The 12,323-nt window shown below is 37.5% G+C and overlaps 1 protein-coding gene across 3 annotated transcripts; it reads right to left on the bottom strand.

Annotated features, from left to right (window-relative positions):
- Positions 1 to 7,256: 7,256 nt before the first annotated feature.
- LOC111397620 (CBL-interacting protein kinase 18-like) lies at positions 7,257 to 10,162 on the bottom strand. Of its 3 annotated transcripts, XM_023024634.1 has the most exons (3): positions 9,924 to 10,162; positions 9,589 to 9,661; positions 7,257 to 9,065 (listed from the first exon to the last, which is right to left on the bottom strand). In XM_023024634.1, the coding sequence occupies exon 3, from the start codon at positions 8,744 to 8,746 to the stop codon at positions 7,415 to 7,417; it is 1,332 nt and encodes a 443-aa protein (XP_022880402.1). In that variant the 5' UTR covers positions 8,747 to 9,065; positions 9,589 to 9,661; positions 9,924 to 10,162; the 3' UTR covers positions 7,257 to 7,414. The 3 variants fall into 3 exon arrangements, with proteins under 3 accessions (XP_022880402.1, XP_022880393.1, XP_022880398.1); XM_023024625.1 differs by lacking the exon at positions 9,589 to 9,661 and having other exon boundaries at positions 9,924 to 10,158; XM_023024630.1 differs by lacking the exon at positions 9,589 to 9,661 and having other exon boundaries at positions 7,257 to 9,039; positions 9,924 to 10,154.
- Positions 10,163 to 12,323: the final 2,161 nt, after the last annotated feature.

The raw sequence follows: 12,323 nt of genomic DNA, 5'->3' as shown, positions 1-12,323 counted from the left end.
AGAATGACGGGGGAAAATGTCCCATGAAGTTAATTCCCCAAACATCGAATATCTCCACCTCCAAAATATTATTTAGTGGCATTTCATTCCTCCTCGAGATGTTCCCAGTGCGTCGACATCGGTCATGCCTTTTGACAAACTCAAAAGCGTCTCTAAACAGTGTAGGCCAGTAGAACCTTGGTTGTAGAATCTTTGCAGCTGTTTTCGAAGCCCCAAAGTGTCATGCATACGCAGATGAGTGGCAGTGCTCGAGAACCTCATGTACTTCTTCCTCAAGTATGCATCTCCTTACTATTTGATCAGCCCCTCGCCTATAGAGGATTGGATCCTCCCAGAAATAATACTTCAATTCGGCGAAGAACTTTTTCCTTTGATGACTTGAGTAGTCCGGTGGTGGGACAAGTAATTGACGATATCTGCGTACCAAGGTGCTTCATCCACTCTTAACATCTGCTCATCTGGGAAGATCTCATTTATATCCACTAAATCTTCTGTCTCCCTAGGCTCTAATTGGGATAGGCGATCTGCTACTACATTCTCACTGCCCCTCTTGTCTCGTATCTCTATATCAAATTCTTGCAGCAATAGCACCCAACGAATTACTCTCGGCTTTGCATCCTTCTTTGTGAGCAGATACTTCAATGCAGCATGATTAGTGTAGACGATGACTTTAGACCCGACAAGGTATGACCTGAATTTGTCGAATGCATATACTACAGCCAATAGCTCCTTTTCAGTGGTGGCATAATTGATTTGTGCATCATTTAGAGTCCTACTTGCATAGTAGATCACATGAAAAATCTTGTTCCTCCGCTGTCCTAATACTGCACCTACGGCGTGATCACTTGCATCACAAATCAATTCAAAAGGCAGTTCCCAGTCTGGTGCCACAATTACTGGTGCTACCATAAGCTTCTCCTTTAAAGTGTTGAATGCTGTGAGGCATTCCTCATTAAACTTAAAGGTTACGTCTTTCATTAGTAGATTGCACAACGATTTAGTGGCCTTCGAGAAATCTTTTATAAGTCTCCTATAGAACCTCGCATGCCCCAAGAAACTACGAACTCCCTTAACTGATGTAGGCGGTGGTAACTTCTCAATAACTTGAATTTTTTTCTTGTCCACCTCAATTCCTTTTGCCGACATTTGATGCCCGAGTACAATGCCTTCCTGCACCATAAAGTGGCATTTCTCCCAATTTAAAACCAGGTTAGTCTCCTTGCATCTCTATAAGACCAAATTCAGGTGCTCTAGACATTCATCGAATGAAGATCCTAACACTGAGAAGTCGTCCATGAAAATTTCAATAAACCTTTGAATCATATCGGAGAATATTGCTATCATACATCTCTGAAATATGGCTGGAGCGTTGCAAAGACCAAAAGACATCCTACGATAGGCAAAAGTACCATAGGGGCAGGTGAAAGTGGTCTTCTCCTTATCTTCTGGTACGACAGGTATTTGATTATAGCCCGAGTATTCATCAAAGAAGCAGTAGTGTGAATGTCCAGCCAATCTTTCTAACATCTGATCAATGAATGGGAGGGGAAAATGATCCTTTCGTGTAGCTGCATTGAGTTTGCGATAGTCGATGCAAACTTTCCATTCCGTAACTGTTCTGGTGGGTATTAATTCATTCTTCTCATTTTTCACCATTGTGATTCCCCCTTTTTTCGGTACCACTTGAACTGGACTAATCCATGCACTATCTAAAATTGGGTAGATAATTCCTGTATCCACTAATTTCAATATCTCTGCCCTGACCACTTCCTTCATGTTCGGATTTAATCTTCTCTGACCCTCTATACTTGGCTTGCAGTTTTCCTCCATTAGAATTTTATGCATACACAGAGAAGGGCTGATTCCTTTAATGTCAGCTATTGTCCACCCAATCGCCATCTTGTTCTCTCTAAGTACCCTGAGCAGTTTTTCTTCCTCCACCTCACTGGTTGTGTTTGAAATGATAACTGGAAGTGTATCTGACTCCCCGAAAGAGGTGTGGCGGTAGTTGCTTGAGTTCTAAAACTGGCGGCTGGTGGATGGAAGGCAGTGGCTTAGTATTTCCTGTCCCCAGTTTCTCGAAGTGCCGTTTTCGGGTGTATGGCGGGTTGGTCTCCAAAAACCGTGCACATGTTTCAACTTCAAGAAAACTTGACTGAACTGATTGGGATTGTGCAATGCATGCCTCATATGCATCAGATGGGCCGTAAAGTAGGAATGTTTCCTATACTGCCTTGTCAATAATGTCAACTTGGTAACAGCTGTCTAATTCTGCTGGCAGTTTCATGGCCTTGAATACATTAAATGATATCTGCTCCTCTCCCAATTTTAAAATCAACTGTCCCGTTTGAACGTCAATTAACGCTCTTCCTGTGGCCAGGAATGGTCTGTCAAGTATCAATGGGACATTCTTGTCTTCGTCCATGTCCAAAATAAGAAAATCTGCTGGGAATATGAACTTTTCGACCTTGATAAGCACGTCTTCGATTATCCCTCTGGGGTGTGTCAGTGATCTGTCTGCTAGGTGAAGTGTCACAGTGGTTGCTTTAGCTTCTCCCAAGCCGAGTTTCCTAAAAACAGACAGAGGCATTAAATTAATACTTGCACCGAGGTCACATAATGCTTTATCAAAATATACTTCACTGATTGTGCAAGGAACAGTAAAACTCCCTGGATCTTTCAGTTTTTGTGGGAGCTTATTCTGGATTCTGGCGCTACATTCCTCCGTAAGCATAACTGTCTTATGGTTCTCCAGCTTGCGTTTATTTGATATAATATCCTTGAGAAATTTCGCGTAGCTAGGCATCTGAAACAGTGCATTGGCTAGTGGGATGTTGATATGGAGCTTTTTGAAAACTTCTAGGAATTTTTTATATTGTTGCTCCACTTTTTGCTTCTTCAAGCGCTGTGGAAAGGGAGTTGGAGGCTCGTATGGGTTGACTATGACCTTGGCCTTATCCTGTGATTTTTCTAAATTTTCATTTGGAGTTGATTCCTTCACAGTAGTCTCATTTTCAGCAGAGGAGGATGTCTCTACAGTCACACCTGGTCTCTTGACATGGATTTCCGGTAATTGCACTCCACTTCGAGTTGTAATAGCTTTAGCTTGCTCTTTGGGATTGATTTCTGTATTACTTGGCAAGTTACCTGGCGTTTTGCCATTTAATGCGATGGCTAGCTACCCCATCTGAGTTTCCAAATTTTTTATGGCTGCATTTTGATTTTGAAGTGTAGTTTCGACTTTCTCCATGAATTTTCCTATCACATCCTCCAATTGAGGCCTCTTCTCTTGTTGTTGAAATTACCCCTGTGGCTTATTCTGATTTTGGTTGCTCCAAGAGAAGTTGGGATGCTTCTTCCAACTGAGATTGAAAGTCTCTCCATATTGATTGTGTTGGCGTTGTCCCCACTGTGCATAGTCTGCTTGCTCAATTCCTTGCATGAGTATTGGGCATTCTGATGTTTTATGTTCGGCTCCACATTCCTCACAGTTGCTCTTCTTAGCTTGTGCTGCTTGTGATATGCTTTCCACCTTATGATATAGAGAGTTGATTTTTGCAGATATTGTTGAATAAGCGTCCACCTCGTAGACACCTGGAGTTTTCCTTGGAATCGCCCTCTCAGAAGACCACATGACTGATGTGGTAGCCATTCTCTCAAATAATTCCAATGCCCCATCAATTGTTCATGTGGATATTGAGCCATCTGATGCTGAATCCACCATGCTCTTGTGGTATGGAAGTAATCCTGTGTAGAAGCATCGGATTTGGGTCTTTTTATCAAACCCATGCTGAGGGCACTTCCGGAGCATGTTTTTGAATCTATTCCAAGCTTCGTCAAATGATTCGGTTTCTCCTTGATTAAATACTGATATGTCATGTCTCAGCTTCGCTATCTTGGCTGGGGAGAAAAACTTTGTGCAGAATTTGTGTGCCAGCTCGTTCCATTTAGTGATACTTACAACCGGGAATGAATCCAACAATTCGAGTGCTCTGTCTCATAACGTATGTGGAAAAAGCCTTAACCTAATAGCGTCATCCGAAATCCCTTGGTATCTGAAATGTTGACACATGTCCAAAAATCGAGATATGTGTGTGTGTGGATTCCCCTCGGCTTTGCCATAAAATTGGTGTCCATTTTGAAATAGCTGTATCACATTGGTCTTCAATTGAAAATTGGGCTGCCCAAACGGTGGATACACAATGCTGGATTGGCTTTGAATAACTTGAGGAGTCAAGAAATCTCCCAGAATTTCATTTCCTTCGTCCATTGTCTCTCCTTCGTTAGCTTGAACAATAGGATTGTTTAATTCGTTGGCCGTTTGTACTTGTGCTTCGCGGTGATCTCTTTGTCGTCGATGAAAGGTGCACTCGATTTCAGGATCAGCTGGAATCAATTCTCCTCCAGGCAATCGTGACATGCAAATCTGAGAATTAAAACCAGTACGAGCACTGAGATTCAAACAATTTAAATGACTAAAACACAAATGAAGTGTAATAACCTAAAGTAAAAATAAAAACAAAACTATACTGGCAAAACAAAATTTGAAGTTCGAATTAGTGCATTGAGAAATAAAATCAGACTAAACTCAATCCTCAGCAACGGCGCCAAAAACTTGTTCATGAAATTATTTTCTTTCGATTTTAAACTACCGCAAGTGTACGGTTCGTTAACAACTAATAAAGTGGATTCAATGAATCCGAATATCGTCCCACAGAGATTGATTAATTCAAATTTTATCTAACGTAACCTTAACCAAAACTGGATTGCCAAAGCGGATGTGAACCTAAGTAAAACCCTAATTTCAAAAAGAAATCCTAGTTACGCAAATTTAATGAGTGAATTGAAATTAAGACTCAAAACAATAATTTAACACTCTAGAATAAAACTAAATGTTGAGAACGCACGTTGTTATAATCAATAAAAATTAAACACACTAGGATCACGATTTTCTATGCAATTATCACTTTAAACCCTAGTTTCACAATATGACAACACACTTCAATTGTGACGAATCAATGTTCCTAAATCTATCCAATACTCTCTCTCGAGATGTATCAAACATATTTCTACATACCACCAACCCATATTTCTATGACAAGAGCATATGTAAAAATGCATGCGATTTTATGAACACCTAAAGATTCACGTAGGGCATAGAAGTATATTTCTTTCTCCTATCGGACTCTACGATGATTTATATTATGTTAAATCTATTCCAATTCTCTCGAATGCAAGAATAAATCACCCAAATTCACACAATTACGAGCCCTTAATTGCGGAAACATTAATTGCATATAAATCATTCAAAACAATAAAAATGTGTCTTAATATCAAATTGCAAAACTAGGATATTAAAATTCAAATTACATGGTTCATCGATCTCCTAACACATGAAAATCTAGCCTAGCATGGTTAAAATAACAAAATACATCAGGTTTTGAGTAATAAGAATCACCGGATTATAAAAGCTTGAAGAAATCTTGAAATTCTAATAGCCAATCTTCGTTCTTGTGCTCCAAATCCTCTTCAAGAAGTGTTTTTCTGCTTTTCAATGCGTTCTCGTCGTTTCTGGACCTTTTTTGATATTTATATCCCCTCAATATTAGGTTACCAAAGGAATTTTAATCGTATAAGAAAAGAAAATTTCGCATCGGAAATACTACCATGCGACCACATGGTTTAAATCCGTGCGGCCGCATGGCTATTCCATGTTTTGATAAAAATTCCCTGCATTCATTTGTACGGCCGCATGGGAGTTCTACCATGCGGCCACATGATAGACTCCAACTTCTATTCTCTTCAATTTAGTCCATTTACTTGAATCTTTCACTTCTAGGCCTCTTTTCTTCACTCTTTCCATTCCATCATCCCAAGACATCATCAATTGACATTTGGTTTAATCAATTCCTTGATTTGTTCATCGGGTCAACTTTTGAATAATTGCACCTTGGTCCTTGAACTTTGACTTTGTGTCATTTTAGTCCTTTTTCGCGTCTTTTCTCATGAATTTCACCATATTCATCGGTGCTCCCTACAATTCACAAATGTAACGAAATTAAATCACAATTTAATCATTTTGCTCGTAATTAAGTCATATTTGTGACCTAAATAAGTGTGCAAAAACACACTTATCAAGATGGTAGGTCGATTCCCCACTTCTCTGTCCTGTTGCAAGTTGAGAATATAACCAACATTCTGGTCCTCTTTCAGATGATCTATGTCTTCAACTTTCTAAGGTTGGAAGCAAACAATCAGATTTTCAGATATCACTGTATAGTTCATTCCTGAAGCAGAAATATTCTTATCACAACCTGAACATTATATAGTACTAAATTGTTGTATGCTCTCAAAATGTTGAAGAGTTCCAATCTTGCCAAAAAATCATCTTAGATAACCACAAAAATCTCAAAAATGTTGAATGAGTTGTCATTTTCTGGAATTTCATTGTTTAAGTCAATAAAGGATATAGCGTGGGGTCGGAATTTTTTCTTCATTTTTTTATCACATTGGGGCCCACGTGGGACCGACCCCATGTGAGTTGGTAAGACCTCTGTAAAAAAAAAAAAAAAAAAAAAAAAAAAAAAGACATATTACTAGACATAGTTTAATATCTTTCGTGTTTCCTTTTTCGTTTTCGAGCTTAGGATCAAACAGATGGGATTTGCTTTGGTTTGTCTAAAACTCGTAAATGCTTGGCTTTGGAGTAAAACACGAACAAATTCTTGTACTCATTAGTCATAAAACTTTCAAGCTCGACATATAAGCTACTTGTAAAACAAAATTTCTGTGTCTTATTCAAGTTGACTCAATCCATTTACGACACCTACCTAAGTTATGCATCCTAAAACTTGGCTCAAGATGGCTTGATTTACATGCCATGCATAGATCAATCAAGATGAATGCACTATATTCTTAAATTCACTCCAACGGTAAAAAGAATTAGGCTCAGATCCAATTTTCCAGTTCCAAAGCATCTGTATATAAAAGTATAATTTACTAGAATTACAGTAAACATAAAAGAATCATCATTATAATAGTCAAACTGGGTATAGTTTAGGTTTAGTATGTATGAAACATGCACTTTAGCAAATTCTAAAGCAAAATTAAAGAATGAGGCGATGGAGGCAAAAAGTGGCTTGGGACAAGACCCGACGAGGAAGGAGCATGGCCCACAAGGGTCGCGACAGCTTGGGTCGGCTAGACAGACTGGTTTACTGCATAATTCAATACAGTCCATGTCCAGTGGGCACATCTCAAACACCAATAGAACTGTTTCACAAACTGATAAAAAGGACTGTCACATAGAATGGAAAATCAAAAGAACAGAAACCTACAAGTACCAATACAAGAGTACAACAGCCTTAGAAACAACTAGGAATTTAGTCAGTAGCTTTCCTTCTGAATGATGTTATTAATGATCCTGCTGTTGCTCACCTTGCCAAGCCCAGACAATTTCCCTAAGAGCTGGCCTTATATCCTGTCTCAACATCTTCTGATAATCTATGGAGTCGCCACTTGACTTCTTCACCTCTACCAAATGAAATGACGAAGTGATTTCATATATTTCCACGTCAATGAACAAAGTCCCATTTGTACCCTCGCTCGAGCCCTCCAGTCTCATGAACCCTTGTTCCTTTTTCTTCACCTTCAACTTTAGGTTCCCTGCAATATCCTCAAGTTTTGATATGATAGCAGCAGCCGGCTTTGTAGATGTAAATTGCACCTCATCTTTTTGGTCATTGTCCACGAACAAACCAGACAAGTCAAATCCAGTCGAGAGAGATATAATGTCAAATGCATTCAGGTTTGTAGGTTTAGCCACCTCCAGCTTCGTATCTGTAGGAATATCGTTCCCAGAAGAACCAGAATTGGAACCAAAGTCGAGCGAGATCTTTTCCGCATCTTCTGCTTTTGTCCTTGATTGTCTGGTTTTGAGACCTTTTCTGAACCAGGAGTTTTGCATAATCTTGGCTATGGAAATCCTAGTATAGGGGTTAGGATCAAGGATCCGTGATAGCAATCTTCGCACGTCTGGTGGAAACCAATTAGGGAATTTATAATCGGCCTTGCTTATCTTCTTATACATCTCCATGAGATTCGAGTCGTAGAACGGAAGATGACCAGCAAGTAGAACAAATAAGATCACCCCACAAGACCAGATATCGGATTTTGATCCATCGTAGCCTTTTCGGCTAATCACCTCGGGAGCGATATATGCTGGGGTACCACATGCCGTGTGGAGCAATCCATCCTGGCGCTTGGACTCAGTGAGCGCACTCAATCCAAAATCAGATACCTTAAGATCTCCATTCTCGTCCAGTAGAAGATTTTCGGGTTTCAAATCACGGTGATAAACACCCCTGCTATGGCAAAAACCAACAGCAATGATCAGTTGTTGAAAATATTTCCGAGCACTATCTTCATTGAGCCTTCCCTTTGCAACCTTGTGAAAAAGCTCTCCACCTTTCGCATATTCCATTACGAAGTAAATTTTTGTTTTGGTAGCCATAACTTCGTAAAGCTGCATAATGTTTTTGTGTTTGACCAATCCCATAACAGATATCTCTCGTTTTGTCTGATCGATCAAGCCAGCCTTCAATACTTTTTCTTTGTCAATAACCTTAATGGCCACACTTTGTCCTGTTTTAAGAAGTCTCCCATAGTAAACTTTGGCGAAAGTTCCTTGACCTAACAACCTCCCGAGATCGTATTTTCCCATCAATATGCTTCCCTTCTTCTCCATTTCAAAAAACACAAACCTACTAAACTAATACAAATTCTCCTGGTCGAAGAATCTGTTTTAATTAATTACAAGGCAAGAGTCCTAGAAAGAACTCAAATCTTGCGGTCATGCTTATTACAAAGGGAAGTTGACGAATCCTGGCTTCATTATGCATCTGGCTGCAAAACTTGATCGTAGCATACTGAACATTATCGCTTACGATCAAGACTGGCCTCAATGGAGGCTCAGATTCACAGACCTTAGAGATGAAGGTCTTAGTATTCAGCCACATCTTTCCGCATTCCTGACAGCATCTGAACCGACAATATGTTATGAGAGTCTGGAGGGAAAAACAATAGAATAATTAGTCTGACCTTAATAATTCAAATTATTGATCGTTAAGTGACACTTTTCAAACATGTATAGAACGATAATAAATCCTGCAACAATTCAACCACCGGCTTTTCTCAATCTTGTTTCGTAGACCACTCCATCTAAAAGCTTAATTGTTTCGAATTCGACAAAAACTTAGATTTATTTTTTATAAAAGGGAACACAAGTCCACATTTTTCTTAAAACTGAACACTGATGGGCATATTCATCTAAGGATATACTTGGATCTTTACCCAGAGATGCAAAACCATTTTCGTTCGGTTTACACATTAAAATTTCTATATCGATCAGACTCGCTCATTTCATCTCATGGGACAACAGTTAATAGATTACGGAGATATTTCTTTAAACCAAACAGAGATTTAAAAATATGCTTAAACTTAAAAGATCAACAAGATTTTCAAAATCAAAATTACGTATCATAATTCAGAAGAGACATAATCGAAAATAAAGAGTTCTGGCAGGCTCACATAGAATTTCAATTTTGAAGGTCCATCAAAAAGCATGAGAAGAAAGAATTAGAAAACGAACTTTTTCCCATTCCTATAAAAAAAGACAATATAATAAATGTAGAATCAAGAATCCATCCTTCAAATTTTCAAATGAGAAATTCACAAACAACCTTCTAATTCTCATTTCATGTATACAGATAGCATCTACATACCTAAAGTTATGACCTTCAAAACACATCGATTAACATATATTTAATGTAAAACATTATATACCAGAACAAGAATTCATTCTATACAAGCAATAATTTACAAGAATTAGAATAAAACCTCAAAAAACTGGGGGGAAAATGTACCTTTGATGAAGAGAGGAACTTCGGAAATCCGAAGCCTCGAAGAGAAGAGAAGTGTATTTTTCGTACGACAGATTATACAGTTGGCGCAAATGAACTATTCATAGAAGGAAAATGGATCGAAGCCGTAGGTTTGCGCCATTGGTTAAAATTTTGTGTGCATTCGCTTCTATGTAGCCGAATTACAAGTGGCTTATATGCAATTAACTAACTGGAGCAATAATGGTCTGACACGTGGCAGGGCATTTCATTTGAAAATGGAGATCTCATAGCAAAGACAGAATCGTAGGTGGCATATTCGAGTTGCATTCCTAAATTCTTTCAATGAGTTTAGGGAAGCTTTTATAAAGAAAAAGAGAGAATTTACCCGTTGGAGCAAAAGCAAGAAAAAGTTATAAATAGCAACTTTGTCCCCAAAAAGAAATGTTAAGGGCCTATTCGGTAATAATAGAAAAAAGTGGGTCTCATCTGTAAGTGAAGAAGTCAAAAATGACGATTGAAATAATGAAATAACAATTAAAGAATTGATTTTTTTTTTTGAAAAATTACTACCAAACGAGAGCTAAATTTATCAAATTTAATTTTCATATTTTGATACTCTTTTTAACTACTTGATCCAAGACGAGGTTCTCAAATCTATTTCAATTCTAGCTATCTGCAAAATCAATAAGCATGGGACAAAATTCAGTTTCCAAAATCGTGTTTGTGCGAAGGATAGTCGAACGATTGAGAAGCCAACTTATAAGTTCATGATCGGTACATATGTTTGATTAAAAGCTCCAAACTCATTTAAAAATAAACATAAAAATAGGACCTTGGGGAAGGTTGTTCCAAAATGCCACTTCAGGCATGCAATGCTAATGATTCTTTAGATTCTTTTTTGAAAATAAATAAATAATAATAATAATAATAATAATATTCCAACTCCACAGATGCTGTTCAGAACTGTTAATAAGAAATAAGTGTAATAAATAGTATACTTAATTTTGTTGATCAGAATCTACAATGATTAAGAATTCTTTAACAATAATATTCATTATGTTAAGTATTCAATTGCTACCAATTATTCCTTCCCACCCCACCCAAGGGAAGGAGAATAAAATAATAATAATAAAAATCTCACGAAAGGGGGAGAAACCTACCAACATGATGGTTCAAATGCACCAGAATAGCCTGCCCCAGAAGAAACGCCGAGACAACTCATTCCCATTACAATTAATCTATTTGTACAATGGTGACTGTGACAAAAAAGTATTGATTGATAAGATGAGTTGTTTTTTAAACTGTCCAATGATAACATGTCACGTGACCTATTATGAAAAATATTTTCAAATTCATTCTGCATGAAGCATTGCTCTTCCCATAAACATGCATTGTTCTCCTTGATCATTTGAAATATACAATCTCAAACAATATTAAGGCTCTGTTTGGTAGTGATTTTTCATCCAACAAAATTGATTTTTTAACTGTTATTCACTATTTCAACCGTTATTTTTGATTTCTTCACTCACATGTGCCCTCACTTTTCTCCTAACGGTTAAAAAATCAATTTTCAAAATCATCACCAAACGGGCCTTAAAAAGAAAATTTTAATTAATTAATTTTGTCATTGTCCTGTCTAATCCTATTATTCTCAACAAAGAATAGACTGGCCGTGCAAATAAAGAGAGTTAAATTCTTAATACTGTCTTTTTTAGGAGTGGAGGGACATTAGAACTTTGGAAGGTGGGGGCCAAGAAGTTTTGGACAATGGACTAATTTGTATTTGCTTGATAAATCAAAATTAATGCAATAGTCAAGATCTGGCCTGTGAGTCATGATTAGGCTGTAGCAGAAAGATAGATTTCTTGTATCCTGGTTATGACCGACTGAGAATTAAAAATCTTAACTCTATTTTGTCAAGAACAATCAACTTACAATAATAAATAAATAAATAAACAATTAAGAACGTGCAAGATTTGTAGAAGTTCGTCTCAATATAAGACTACGCCCTCTTTCGTTGATGCAATAATTCATTGTAATAAAAGAAAAGTTTATAAGAGAATGTCGCCTACCTATTTTATCTAACCTCTCTTTCTCTCTCTATTGATTTTTATTAAAAAAAAACACACACACACACACATCTATGGAGAGCTCTCTATTTATAAGATAAAATTGTGCAAAACCAAATTTTACAAGGATTCCGACTTCTTAATAAGATTTTACAAGAACTAGATTATACAACTTAACAATAATTATATTATGACTCCAAGTCCACAATATAATTTTACAAGAGCATAAATTTCTAATCAGTCCTTAATGAATTAGGCTCCACCATTTAATAATCTCCCACTTGGAGACTGATTCATCATCAATGACTCCTTTGCAGGGACGACAACTCATCATTCCTCAAAAAAGAAGTCC

This window comes from Olea europaea, chromosome 1 (assembly GCF_002742605.1).
Source record: "Olea europaea var. sylvestris chromosome 1, O_europaea_v1, whole genome shotgun sequence".
Classification (NCBI taxonomy): Eukaryota; Viridiplantae; Streptophyta; class Magnoliopsida; order Lamiales; family Oleaceae; genus Olea; species Olea europaea.
The sequence above is the reverse complement of the archived record's forward strand: the minus strand, read 5'-3'. Positions and strand labels throughout refer to the sequence as shown.

What these genes read in the sequence shown, in the direction of transcription:
- LOC111397620 (XM_023024634.1), bottom strand. Translation starts at nt 8,746, where the DNA reads ATGGAGAAGAAGGGAAGCATATTGATGGGAAAATACGATCTCGGGAGG.